Here is a 14,523-nt window from a genome sequence, read left to right on the forward strand (position 1 = left end):
ACTTTTTTAGATGTTCTCGGGCAAAGTCTAATCTCGACTTTCTTTTCGTGAGTGTTACCAATGGTTTGCACCTTGTGGTAAACCCTCTGTATTTACACTTGAAGGCGTCTCTTGATTTTAGACTTTGACAATGATATGCCTGCCTCCTCAAGAGTTTTCTTGACCTGGCTAGATGTTGTGAAGGGTCTTTTTCTTCACTAAGGAAATAATTCTTCGATCATCAACTTTAGTTGTCTTCCTTGGTCTTCCAGGCTTTTTGGTGTCAACAAGGCCACCAGTGCATTCATTCTTTGTTAAGTATGTACCAAATTGTTGATTTGGCCACCCCTAAATTTTGCTATCTGTCTGATGGGTTTGTATTGTTTTTTCAGCCAGATGAAGGCCTCCTTCATTTGCATCGACTCCACATATTGAGAGTTCCCATGAACAGCTACCAAATTCAACACTTGGAATCAACTCCAGACCTTTTATCAGCTTTGTCATTAAATACTGAGGGAACAGGTCACATTTGCCCATGAAACTGATCAAATGTCAGTTGTCCAATTACTTTAGAGCCTCTGAAAATTAAGGAACTATGTATAAAAATGGCTGTAATTCCTGAACGGTTATTGCAATATTTTTTTTAACCCCTTTAATTAAAGTTGAAAGTCTAAACTTCAATCATATCTTGATGGCTTTGTTTCACATCCACTGTGGTGGTGTACACAGGCAGAAGTATGTAATTTGTTTCATTGTCCGTAAGTACTTAGCATCTGAAATGCCCCAAAGCACTTTGTTGTCCATCACAGATGTCATAGGCCATGGTTACACCTGTCTTTTTCACTGCATCCTCATGTATGTGATCAGCTTGTGTCTCTCTGATTAAAGGATAATTCCTGTTTATTACAAATCAGGTCTTCATTTTCTCAGTAAGATCTGGGAACATGGTGACATCTAAAAAGAAGCCTGACCTGGCAAGAAGCAGGAGACAGGTTTTAACAAAATTAAGGTAACAGATGTTTGCAATGGACGTTTTGTATAACAATTTTACCATTAGCTTAATTTTCTCTTCCAAATAAGTTTGCCTAGCCAGGGGGCCTTGTTCACAACCTGTTTGATTATCTGACTGCTCGTGTTTGTTACTCCGTCAGACCTTGTAATGATGACACCATGTTCCCAGATCTCAGCAGTTACTTTGGGGAGTAAAGTGTTAGCAAGAAGGTGTTCATGTGCTTGTCAGATAATCAAACAGCGTCCGAATTGACCAAGTGTGGTGGTGAGAAAGTAGGCAGTGACTGTGTACATCAATGTGCAACACTATGAACATCCGCCAGGAAAGACCAAAAGTGTGTGGCCCGTCCCTGTGGCAGGTTTTTCACCCGAGAATAGGGATGGGGTGAAAAACCCCATCCGTATCCTAGATCCAAAAACAGTGGATCCTAGTTTTTAATGTCTGTTTGCTGCAGGGGTTAGATTTACTTCCTTTCACTTCGAAAATAAACTGAATATGGAATTTGACTTGGGGACCCCAAACCTTTTCAAATAACTGATGACATTCAGCATAGCTTTAAGATGTTCTTTTCCAGCTCTAATGAATCTAGATTTAGATATTACAGCATGTGTCATCTGTGTATGTGTCACATGTATTTGGTTTATATTCCCTCCAGTAATGTAACTATAACATGATCTTTTGCTTATTCTGACTATGACCATATTCAATTTTAAGTTTTCTTACTCACAGTGTTGCCTGAATGGGGTTAATAATAGAACTTTGCAGTAAACATATTCTGTCTCCCCTGCAGCTCAGGCCATTGAGCAGAGGCTGATGAAGATTGACCACACAGCCATCCACCCACACCTCCTGGACATGAAGATCGGTCAGGGAAAATACGAGCAGGGATTCTTCCCCAAACTGCAGGTCGACGTGCTCAACACGGGGCCAACTAATAACAAGTGAGTCAACCTTCCTTTCATCATTGAACTGGACACAAGAATACTGTCATAACCAGTGACTAGCAAGAGCACATAGTGAAGAAGCTTGTTGTGGAGTTTCAGCAATCAAGGGGCAAACAAGATTTCAAAGTAGTCTAATTTTTGATCAGCAGGTGGTCTCATAGGACAGCGACAGCTCAGCGAAGGAAAGACCGCCACAGACAACAAACAGAGCATCTGAACCTTGATAATGGCCTTAAAGAGGTAGAAAACTTCATCATAAACTGCCCTCTTCATGTTCTCTCCCCCTTCTCTGTTCTACAACTATATATTTTCTCTGTATTTCTCATGGTGTCTTATTTTTGTTTGTCTTTGTTTTGTAACTGAATTCTTGTTGATTTTAGTTTGAACTTTCTTTGTTTTTTATCTTTTCTTTCTTTGTGTGCATGCTGCCTTCTCTGCTTTCTTTTCCATTCTTTCCTTTTTTTCCGTCCTCTCCTGCGTGCTTGTTTGTTCCATGCCGGTCGTACCCCTCTTCCTCCTCAGCAGGTGGAGGGCTGTTTGGTCTTGCAGAACTCCATGGCATTTTGGGAGTGGGACAATGCGTCCCCTCCGCCTATCAAACCACCTAAAAAATCCGCCTCTACATCCTGCCTGGTATGTGGAGGAGCTGCCTGTGTTGTGGACTACCTTTCACAGTCCCCATCCACCCCCCAGTCTATCCTGATCACTCCTTACACTTTTAGCCAGTGTTCCCACCTTTCCTTAAGGTTGGGTTTGGTTTTGTAAACTTCTTTACTGAAACACTCTGTCCAGAGTATTTCCTGTGCAGCAAACATTGATTGAGTCATTATTTTATTTGGAATACAACAGCAGAGCAGCGGATGTATCTGTTCGCAGTGCAGCCAGTGTGTATGCACAGCCTGTCACCTGCAGCTTTTCATCTAAAAGCTCAGTGTGGCTGTTCCTGACTGTTCCATTACTCGCTTCAATATTTCAAACTGATTTTCTGAAAATGGGGTTTGATTTCATGAATATATTTAACAATACTTTATACTTTAAGAATAGTTTAGGGAATTTCAAGTATTACACTCAATGCTGTTACAACAATATCTGGCTAGTTATATCTTGGTACAGTCTCCTCTTGGTCTCTGTGAACACCAAAGTTGTGATTTAATGCAGCCAAATTCAAAATATAGAGATGGTTGCCATGTTTATTTGTTTTTTTGTTTCTGTTGTCAAAAATCTAAGAAAGTACAAAATATGATTATTTGATCGCAGCTCATAAATACTACATGTTAACTAGCAGGCTGATAAAAAGCTGAGGGACTCTGAAATACAGAGAAAAAATTTGCCTGCCAAGTGTGGACAAACTGTTAGTCAGTAATCACGCAATAAGTTAAAACAGTCAGGGGAAAGGGCACATAAATTACTGTAAACCATGCCACATCTCTTTTGCGGTGAAGTTTATGTAAAATGTAAAATTGGGCAATGTGGGATCTGCCAGGACTTTTTACAGCGATGTAGATTAGCATGTCAAAAGTTTAACTCGTGTAAAAGCAATACCATAAAACTTCAATTAATAGTCTGGGCTTTTATTTGCTTCAGCCACTGAACTCAACTGGCCTATATTTGGGATAGTTATCTATATTGGACAGGCCTTTAATTCCTTTCGCACAAAACTCTTGCTCAGCAAAAATGGGAAATACTATCAAATTGATTATTTAAACCAGATAAATATTACTTGTATAAAAATGACCAGGCTATCGAATAACATATCGATTACGAATCATTCATTTGATCTAATTCTGCGAGACAGCACATTTAGGCCAATGTCATACACAGAGAGAAAGAGAGAGAGGGGGATAGAGAGCGAGAGTCCCATATTAAAATACTGGAAGCCTACCTTAGAGAGGATAAAAGTCGAAGGTTACCGTAGTTATATCAACCTTTATTTGCACTTAGTGTAAAAAGATTTTGACATAATTTCTGCCTGTAAATAAGATCAGGTAGACCACATTGCCTCTTACATCACTGGGATATGCTATAGCTTTATAACTATTTTTTTGCCATTCTCTCGCCATTCTCTCACTCTCTTTGGATCAAATGAGAAATTTAACCAAAAGCAAAGAAGATAGAACCTTTTTATTTCAGGAAAGCACTCTGTGCTATGGCACATCATGGACAATCTGCAGAACTTTAGTTATGGCTTTATTGGGAACCCTGCTTACCTCCCAACACACCCCAAAACACACACACACACACACACATACACTCACCTTCTTAAAGGGTGCCCTGGATTTCACTCCTTTCCTGTATCACAACCTTTCCTATTACCTCACATGGACGTCATCCTTTGAAGTGTTGGATTTTCACAGCTTCTCACATAATATAATCACACTCTGTAGTCATAACAGCAATGCTTTTAAATTGTGAGCTGTTTTAATGATAATTAATAGTGAAAATGCCATTAATTCTACAATGATATGAAGAGTTTTGTTCTTAAATAAGATGACCATCATATGTGAAAATTTATGTTAAAAAGGGAATCAGGTCACTAAGTTTTTTTTAAAGTTTTTTGTCACAATTTGATCATGAGCATCATTTGTCCTGTTTATAATGACAGCAAGGAAACAGAGGAAAAGAAGTGAGATACAGCTGATTCAAATCAGATAAAATTATGTGTCCGTGAGGATTAATGTCTTGAACCTTTTTGCGTGTGCAATAAATATAAATAAACGCTTAAAAGTGATAACCCTTTCCTCATTTTCAGGTTTACTCCAAATGCAATAAAAATCTTCTACAAGTTATAGAAGATTTTACAGTTACAGTATCTCCTTGATTAAAAGTTAAAATAAGGTTTAGGTTTTCCCTATATTATTCATGCCTGATCAGAGTGTGTGTTATACAGAGCACACTAACTGGTTTTGTTTGATGTTCAGAAGTACATGCAGGAGGCCCGCAGCCTGGGGAAGAACCTGCGACAGCCCAAATTGTCTGATCTATCTCCTGCCGTCATCGCCCAGACCAACTGGAAGTTTGTGGAGGGGCTGCTCAAGGAGTGTCGTATCAAGGTGAAATATACAACCACAGCAATGTTCCTGCGCTTAGAAATGACCTGGAATTCATTAGTATAGTCAATCAATGATACCTCCTGACATCATTCCTGATCATGCACAGCCCCTGTGTGGTTTTCACAACCTCAAAGCTCTGAGAGGTACCATCCCTCATGAATGATATGCAGGGAGTGACAAAGTTAATCACTCATGTTTCATCAACATTAGACATTCTTTATTCCATGTTTTGGGATCATCAAAGTAAGAATTCCCATCTAAGATACAAAAAATTTTGATTATTAATTATAGCACCCTCTGTTCAGGCCAGTCGCTGTCATTTTAAGACTTGAATCAGGACAGATATCAGACAAAGGGACAGACACAGCCCACTCCTAGATGAAATATCCTCTTTATAACTGGAACCAATGGAACTCAAAGGAATTGAAGGCACTATTATTATAACTTATTACTGTGATTTATAGTGATAATGCCATCATTTCTACAGGTGAGAAGCATACCACTAATAGACGCAGCTATTGTCTTAATAGTTTACAGTTTACATTTGCATATCAAATTACCAAATTGTAGACTTTATTGCATCCGCATTTTCTTTACTTCTTTATCTTGTTTTCACTATGTTTAGTACAATTTTATTCATTCATTTATCCATCAATTCATTTCTGAATTAGTAAGTTTAAAGCCTTCACAATAGGATAGAACAGCTATTTCTTATCTTCCATACCATATGTCTGATGCGATATTCTCCTGTCAGACTTCTCTGTATTCATTGGCATACTTGGTACAAAAAAATTTCCAGAAAAATATCCAAACTTATCCAGTTAAGCCCTAAAGTTATCTTAATATTCCATTGATTATTCTAACAGTGTGTTTGTATCTTGGTGTGTGTGCGTGTGTGTGTGCGCTCGTGTGTGTGTTTGTGTATTCAGACCAAGCGTATGCTGGTGGAGAAGATGGGCCGGGAGGCGGTGGAGCTGGGCCATGGTGAGGCCAACATCACCGGACTGGAGGAGAACACTCTAATCGCCAGCCTGTGTGATCTGCTGGAGAGGATCTGGAGCCACGGGCTTCAGGTCAAACAGGTTGGCGCAAGCGCAAGTGCTCACACACACACACACACACAAACACACACGCACACACACCCACGCACAAACACACCAATATACAAACACACACTGTTTGAATAATCAGTGGAATATTAAGATAACTATAGAGCTTGAATGGATAAGTTTGGATATTTTTTTGGACTTTTACACACAAACATGTAAACACAGGGAAGCATAAATGATACTGTTTAAGTCTGCTGTCTTTTAATCAGATTTACGATAAAGCAAATCTGATGATACGTGCTGTCAGTATAAACACACTCTGGTTAATCAGGTATTTATGAACATATTGGATGTTGAGGCTAAGAGGTCATTGCCTGATTAATCTTCTTTGATAACTTCCCATTTTCCTTTTCAGTGAATGCATTAGCTGTTGTTCAGGTGTGTTTATTGTAAATTTGGTTCTCTGATGCACAATACTTTGACCTCCCAGGGGAAGTCGGCCCTTTGGTCCCACCTGCTGCACTACCAGGCCCGAGAGGAAAAGCTGGACCAGCAGCAGACTGAGTCACCATGTAAAACATTCAAAATCAGACCCCACACACACACACACATTGTGTTTCCTTGTGTTTCTAACACACATTTCTGAATGTAACACATGCATCATATCATGTATTTCTCTTTAACAGTGTTGCATGTTCCTGAGAGGAGGAAGTCTGATTGTTCCATATCAATGCCATCTCTGCGTGTGTCTCTTATACAGGATATGAGGTACATGCTGCTTTTTTTTTTTAGACATATTAAGAAAGTCACACCTTCTCCTCTGTGTCCATGTGTGCACTGTCTGCAATAGCTGACATACTCACACTTCTGGTGATATTTCACCAAGTGAATATGCCTGGTCTGATATGTGGCTGTGACTGATATGTTACTGTACAGTTCTGGAAATTCAACACAAGTAATAACACAAGAAACACAGTTAATTAAGTGTTCATTGATTTTCAGTTCAAACAGTGCTCAACAATGATTGGCTGAACCCACAGAGGTCATTACAGCTTGGGTCAAAGTTCCACAAATTTAGCACTTGTTGCATCGCAGACATCCACGCAGAGCTGTTGTAATGCACCACATACACAAAAGATTGGAGGAGGTGCTTGCAAAAGTTGGTTTTCCGTGATAATCTAAAAAGGTAAAGCCTGTTTCATTTTCTGTGGGACATGAGCAATTCACTTAGCAAGGCATTGTGGGAATCCAGGTGACTGATGACCAACATGAAAACCTTCAACTGCATAAAGTTAAGATTTGCCTGGAACCCCTGTAGAGATTTACTGCAAAACCGCCAACGAAAAAGTGTCATTGTGGTGAGACAGAAGGTTTTATCTTTACCTGCTATTGATAAGTGTCTTTGGAGGAAAAGATAATTGTTGTCGATTCAAAGATCCCTCCTTTGTGAATATGTTTGTATACAAGCTGCAAACGCAATCTACCTTGATAATTAGTTTATTGTACATTCTATAGAGAACTTTTATGCGGCACAGAATAGGGACACAACAAAGGAAATGTAGGAAATCAGTAATTGAAATAAAAGCAGTTAAAGCAGGTTAATGGAAGTGGGAACAACTGAAAATAAATTACAGTAGTTCATCAATCAACTTCTGGGAGTCAGTGAACATCAGACCGATGAGGGTGGATTTTATATTTCAATGTTCCTGTTTTAATGAGCTTTCATCAATCTGTCTTCTTTCTCTCCATCCTCTGGCTCTTCAGGCATATCCAGAGTATGTCAGAGATTAAGACAGATGTGGGCCGAGCTAGAGCCTGGATCCGACTGTCCCTGGAAAAGAAGCTGCTTTCTCAGCACCTCAAACAGCTGCTGTCCCGACAAGCCTTAACCAAGTGAGTGTGATCTAGCCAACACACACTCCCTTTGTGCTTTTGATAAACAAGATCGATTCAAATTTACTTGTCTGAGAGGCAGCACTAGTAATATTATTCCATGTCAGAAAAAAATCAGTGATCTTGCTAAGAACATGGTGGCGGGGTTGTGCAAACTCGACCAGTCTGTGCAGTATACCATAGGCATTGGCCAGGTCCAACCACAGGACGACTAGGTCACCTCTGTTTTCATGGTTTTCTCCGATGAGCTTTGTGATTACACCAGTGTGCTCCAAGCAACCAGGAACTCCGGGAATTCCCCTATTCTGCACTGAGGGGTCGATGAAGCTGCTCTTGAGGAGAAACCCTGTTAGTCTTTGGGAAACTATGCTGAAAAACACCTTCCCCTTGATACTCAACAGTGAGATTGACCGAAACTAATTGATGTTTTTTGAGTTTTCCTCTTTGGGGATCCAAACTCCCTCAGCACACTTCCACTGGTAGGCAACTCTCCCCCTCTGTCAGATCACCTTCAATATCTTCCACAGGTGTCGGAGGAGCTCTGGGCAGTGCTTGTATACTACATAAGGTACACCACTGGGGCCTGTAGCAGAGGCTGAACATGCCACCTTGATGATCTCTTCAACCTCCATCAGACCCGGCCCCCTCAGATTTAACTCGATTGTTGGGGGGGCTGGGCTGATTAGAGCTTTGTTGGGATTAAGCTCCCGTTCTCTTGTTGGCTCACTCAGGGTGTCATGGAGGAAACAATTGACTTCATTTGTTGAGCACATGCGGCGGCAACTGCACTTGTCCCCAAGTAGCCGTATGGTAAAGCCAAAGGGGTTGGTAATGAACGCTGCTCGCTTCCTGGCTCTCTCCCCCTTCTCCTGTGCCACTCTGCTCTGCGGAGTATCATAAGTCTTTTCCTTAGGATATTTTGCAGGTCAGCTAATGTTTGCTTCTCCTCTTCAGTGGATGTCTTTTATTGCTTTTTGTGAGTTCAAACTCCTGCCGAAGTTAATGTATTTTGGTGGCCCTTGGTGTAGGTGGTGGGCTTGGTGTTGCCTTTTTCAACATGGCCACATCTTTTGGATGTGTAGCTGACGATGATGGCAGTCATTGTTTGGAGTCGACTATCTGCATCTCCTTTGGCTGTGGCCTGAATGATGTTGGTTACGCCTTTGTCAAACTGCAACCATTCACTCCGGTTGTTAGCTGGGGGCCACTTAATCTGTCCCTAGTCAACTACTCCACTCTGGTTTGTGGAGGGACTGGGTTCTGTGGGGTGCCTCCTTACCGGGCATAATTATATGTCTATGGAAAATATTCTTGCCCTTTTTTTTAACTGTCGCATAGCAAGAGTATGGCTGTATATGTATGCATACAGCCATAAGCAACATGGCCACGCTACTTTGAAAAAACACTGCAATGAATTAGGGTATTTTTTTTGTTTTCATATCATCGTTGCAACCTTTTGGACTTATCTGGCAATCATTTAACAATAGTAGGCCTATTATGACACATATGCTGTTTAGATAATAATTGAGGAACGATTATGTGTTCTTGTCTTTCTGAAACGGGTTGCGATATGCACCACAGGCATCGTCCGTCTGCTGTCTGGCATGAAGCCTACAGCACGCTGGGTTATGTTTTTAGCATCTTAAGCACAAATATTGGGTTCATAATCTCAAATTTCAAAGAACGGCATGAAAAATGAGATGATCAGAAAGGGGGCTAGTTCAGTCCTCAACTCCTGCATTATTTCAGCCCTGGGGATACATGAACAATCACATGACACTAACAACAATTACATGTAATGGTGTCCTATGAAACAATAGAAAAGTAACACGCAACTGAGTACCCTGGGTTAAATATCACGATCAAAGCCAAATGAAATGTTGCCTTTAGTACGTAAATCCAGTACTTTCCTTGTGTGGCAGGTCGGTTTGTGGTGGTACAGCACTACTGTCCTCCATCATAATCTCAATATCTTCAAAGGTATTTGGAGTTTTACAAAAAAGTAACTATATTCTTTTTATCATAACATTTTTTAAACACATTTTAAACAAATAAAAATGATTAGTTGTCTAATAGTATATGGCAGCCATTGAGCAATATGGATGGAGTTTTTTATTTTATTGAAGTTGAATCTGTTACTACAACATATTAAGCCCACACTTGAATGACAACACTTGAATGATCTCAACATTTGTTTCATTCTTGTGACCCCAAGTCATAAATGTCAGTCTGATGGACTGGCTTCTCTGTGTTTTAGAGACAATGGACTTGATCAGCAGATAAAACATTAAATGATAATGTTTTCCTGTATTTGAACATGACCTGAGCTGTATGTGGTTTGCCCACAGGAATCTGTACAAGCGTTATGCCTTCCTGCGCTGTGAAGAGGAGAAGGAGCAGTTCCTCTTCCACCTGCTATCTCTCAACGCTGTCGACTACTTCTGCTTCACCAGCGTCTTCACCACGATCAGTGAGTTCTCCCCTAGCTACATATCACCCTTGACATTAGTTCAGATTCACATGAAAATTTCATGACAACACAAGTCACAGGCTGACCATACAGTATACAGTATATTTGGAGTGACTCAGAATGTTGCTTCGGGGATCAGCTGCAACTGTCAGACATTCAGATAAGACGAATCATTTGACATGGTAAGAAATTCCACAAAGCAGTCAGAAATCTCAGTTTAATCATGGCAAGTCATTCTGAGGAGGAGACGTACATGATTTAAAAGTAAAGGTAAGTATAAATGAATTTCTGTCATGCAGATGCTTTTCATTCAGTTTGAGGCCTAAAAATTGTGCATTGAATATTATGAACAACACTCAAGTAGCAGTTGTATTAACAGCAGTAGGTTTTTATACCGAGTATAATTCTTACTGGTTGCAACACTTACTTACTCACCAGTTTCCCTTCAGAGTCACAGGAAGACAGCAGTACCGCTACACAGCATGGTAACAGAGTCCATGGGGCATCACAACATGAAATACCAGAACGGTTTACATAAATCCACTGTAACATCTTGTAAACCTGGACCCTCCTCACGGGGCTATAAGGTTCTGACAGGTTGTGACATGATAAGAGAAATTAAATAAATAAAAACACAGTATTTCTTTAAGAGGTAGTTTTACCTCTTAAAGCCTTTAAAAACTATTCAAATAAAGCAATCTGAGAGTCGCTCTTTGGTCGAGCTGTATACAGCTCATAAACCATGCCAATGAAGAAGGCATTTCAGCTGTGTTTTTTCAGTCATCTGTCTCACGTGTGTAAAAAGGAACAGATATGCTTCTATTTAAATCAGTCTAGCTGTCTATGCAGGCCACATAACAACTCTGGTTTTACTACAGTAATTGTGGGTTAGGCTCTGAGCACTTTAAAAACACAGGTGCCGGAAGGCATCCTGTGTAGACACAGACAGAGCACCAGAGCTGCTGCTGAAATATTTGTACACACAGATTGAATCGTGTCAGTAACTTCTGTCTAATTCATCACTACTTTCTTATTTCCAAAATGTTAATAGGTGAAAAAATTTGATGTGTGGTCAGGATGTCTCATAAACTGATATGTGCATACCCTCACCCAGCACAAGCAGTAGAAAAAGACCTGTGCACCTGCTTATTCATACAGTTATTCAATCAGCCACTCATGTGGCAGCAGTGCAATGCATTAAATCATGCAGATATAGGTCAGGAGCTTCAGGTACACATTAAAACAGGAATAGGGAAAAAATTTGATTTCAGTGACTTTGACCATGGCATGATTTTTGGTGCCAGAGGGGTTGGTTTGAGTATTTCTGAAACTGCTTATCTCCTAGGATTTTCACACACAACAGTTTCTATTTGACTCAGAATGGTGCCAAAAACAAAAAAAACCTCCAGTAAGCAGCAGTTCTGCAGATGGAAACACCTTGTTGATGAGCGAGGTCCGAGAATGGCCAGACCAGTTGGAGCTGAAAGAAAGGCTACAATAACTCTGATAACCACTCTTTACAACTTTGGTGGGCAGAAAAGTATCTCAGAATGCACAACACATCAAACTTTGAGGCACATGGGCTACAACAGCAGAAAACCGTGTCGGGTTCCACTCCTGTCAGCCATGAACAGAAATCTGAGGCTGCAGTGGTCACAGGCTCACCAAAATTGGACAGTTGAAGGCTGAAAAAAGTAGCCTGGTCTGATGAATCTGCATTTCTGCTGAGGCATGCAGGTGGTGGGGTCAGAATTTGGCGTCAACAGCATGAATCCATGGCACCAACCTGCCTTGTGTCAGCAGTCCAGGCTGGTCGTGATGGTGTAATGGTCTGGAAAACATTTTCTTGGCACACTTTGGGCCCCTTCATACCAGTCAATCAAGATTTCAATGTTTAGTTTAAAAAGGCAAGCTTAACTGAAGCCCAGGTGTGCTTAGCGGAGCTGGGGGAGTGGAGTACTGAGGCGAAATGCATGCTGTAAATGCCAAACAATCACACCCAACGGATGCAAGATAAAATTACCAACCTGTAATGGAGATCACAAAGAAACGACATGCGGCCCTTTAGTCTACCCAAGTGCGCAGAAGGCACCACTATGATAAATTATATTGACCATGTGTTGAAAACAGAGTTGGTACTACCCAAAGGATCCCGACTGCAGATCCAACAAGCTCACTGAGCACTCGATCAGAAACTGAGCCCAGGTTCCACTGCGAGGTCAGTTGTCGTAAACCTTTTACATTTTCTGATGAAACAGCTGATTCTAAAAAAAGCATGGCAAAAGAAGACACCAATAATATGTAATTAGATATTAATTAAAAGTGCATTGTATTTGACCAAAGCTACCCCAGTTAAGTTGGTCAGAAAAGAAAATCCTACTCTGGCATTAAAAAGATTCTTCCAAACGCCGCTCACCAAGATCTAGATCCACTGAAATAGCATAATGACGATGTATGAGATGGCCAGAGAAGCAGTGCTGGACATGAAGGACCACAGCAACTGGATCAATATTCCAGATGCAGGACACTAGAGCGGGGTATCAAACAGGGAGGCAGAGTGCAGATGCAACTGAACAAGTAAAGGAACTAAATATCAGACCTGATCATCTTTTTTTTCTCCTTTATGGTTTTATAATTTCTATGAGCCAACCAAGAGAGAGCAATGCGTTTATATAGGAATTTAAGTCTATATAGGGCCACACACAATTACTCTTTACCCTCAGACAGGGAAGAGGGAAGGAAAAACTTCTCCTCATGCATGGAAGTTAGTTTTTGTTCAGTTCTTTTTAGTTTATTGTAACACAATTTGTTGTTTGGGAAAACATTGTATAATTCCATTTAAATATATATGCTGATATATATATATACATATATGTATATATGTGTATGTATGTGTAAGTATATGTATGTATATGTGTGTGTGTATATATATATATATATATATATATATATATATGTATCGTTATTGAGCTCATGTGTTTGTTCTAATCTTGCATATAAAAACAATAAAAAATTTAGTAAATAAGCATAATGTACTATTCAGCTCAGTTTCTGCACACAGTCCAGCTAAGCCTCATCAAGATAACTTCATTGAAGACCTGATAGATAAAAATTAAACAGGGTTCATCGCATGTCTACATGTCATGTACACACACTGTAAATGTAGACATGCACACAACCATGTGTACACTAACTGTACCCACAGGTTGATGATTTAGTCTCTACTGTAATATCTGTTCTGTTATTCGGTTTCCTGTCTGTTGCAGTGTATTTGAATCTGTGATTTTACAATTAAATTAACCCAGGTAGACATGCTACATTCAGCCTTGTTGTTGTCTTGTAGTTGTTGTTGTTTTTTATCTCGTTGTTCTTTCACTGACGTTTATCCCTGTAGTGATCCCGTATCGAGTCGTGATCATCCCCATCAAGAAGCTGAGCAATGCCATGACCACCTCCAACCCCTGGGTGTGTGTGTCAGGAGAGCTGGGAGACTCAGGTATCATGCAGATCCCCAAGAATGTCCTGGAGATGACCTTTGATGTGAGTAGTGTGACTTTTGACATCTCACAAGCTGAGCACACAGTCAGTCACTGGGATGTGGTATGCAGGTGTTGAATTTGGTGTTTGTCTGTCAGGCACTTAGGCATAATCCTCAGTTCTACCCCTTTTGTTCACCTCCTCTCTCACTGGAGAAACATCAGACTCATGCATGCTAACAGCATGCCAGTAGTTTAACTTTCACCTCCAAAAGGAAAAAAAAGTTTAAAAACATCATTTGTAAACATACGATTCAGATTCCTCAAATTCAGATCCCATGTGCAGAACCAAAGATGGGCCAAATGGGTCAAGCATCATATTGAAAGTCCATTAACAATACAATATTAGAATGAATACTTTAAATCATATAAATATACTTGCAGGGTAGGTATTGTACTGGCCCTAAATTCCTCAATGTATAAATACATAGACAGATCTTCCATACCAAGGGTTTTCTGCTTCATTTAAAGGATAATTTTGGTTTGTTCTGGCCTGGTTTTTGTTTTATCACTTCTATCTGTTATGATGTTGTACCACCAAAGATGTGGAACCTGGAGAAACTGGGACAGTCAACTTGAGCAGTCAGATG

General features: G+C 40.2%; 1 protein-coding gene across 6 annotated transcripts in view; it reads left to right on the top strand.

Moving 5' to 3' along the window:
* Positions 1 to 14,523, top strand: part of dennd5b (DENN/MADD domain containing 5B) — a 104,754-nt gene that overhangs the window by 68,078 nt on the left and 22,153 nt on the right. For 2 of the 6 annotated variants that reach the window (XM_040141398.1, XM_040141413.1), the window contains 9 exons: positions 1,782 to 1,932; positions 2,082 to 2,175; positions 4,854 to 4,985; positions 5,915 to 6,067; positions 6,525 to 6,606; positions 6,721 to 6,802; positions 7,799 to 7,927; positions 10,276 to 10,397; positions 13,792 to 13,937. In XM_040141398.1, the coding sequence (XP_039997332.1) occupies positions 1,782 to 1,932; positions 2,082 to 2,175; positions 4,854 to 4,985; positions 5,915 to 6,067; positions 6,525 to 6,606; positions 6,721 to 6,802; positions 7,799 to 7,927; positions 10,276 to 10,397; positions 13,792 to 13,937 (1,091 nt within the window). Of the gene's footprint in view, positions 1 to 1,781; positions 1,933 to 2,081; positions 2,176 to 2,457; positions 2,569 to 4,853; positions 4,986 to 5,914; positions 6,068 to 6,524; positions 6,607 to 6,720; positions 6,803 to 7,798; positions 7,928 to 10,275; positions 10,398 to 13,791; positions 13,938 to 14,523 lie in introns of those variants that run through there. The other 4 variants (XM_040141405.1, XM_040141422.1, XM_040141440.1 and 1 more) reach the window with 3 other exon arrangements.

The sequence above is a fragment of the Xiphias gladius genome, chromosome 2 (assembly GCF_016859285.1).
Source record: "Xiphias gladius isolate SHS-SW01 ecotype Sanya breed wild chromosome 2, ASM1685928v1, whole genome shotgun sequence".
Taxonomy (NCBI): domain Eukaryota; kingdom Metazoa; phylum Chordata; class Actinopteri; order Istiophoriformes; family Xiphiidae; genus Xiphias; species Xiphias gladius.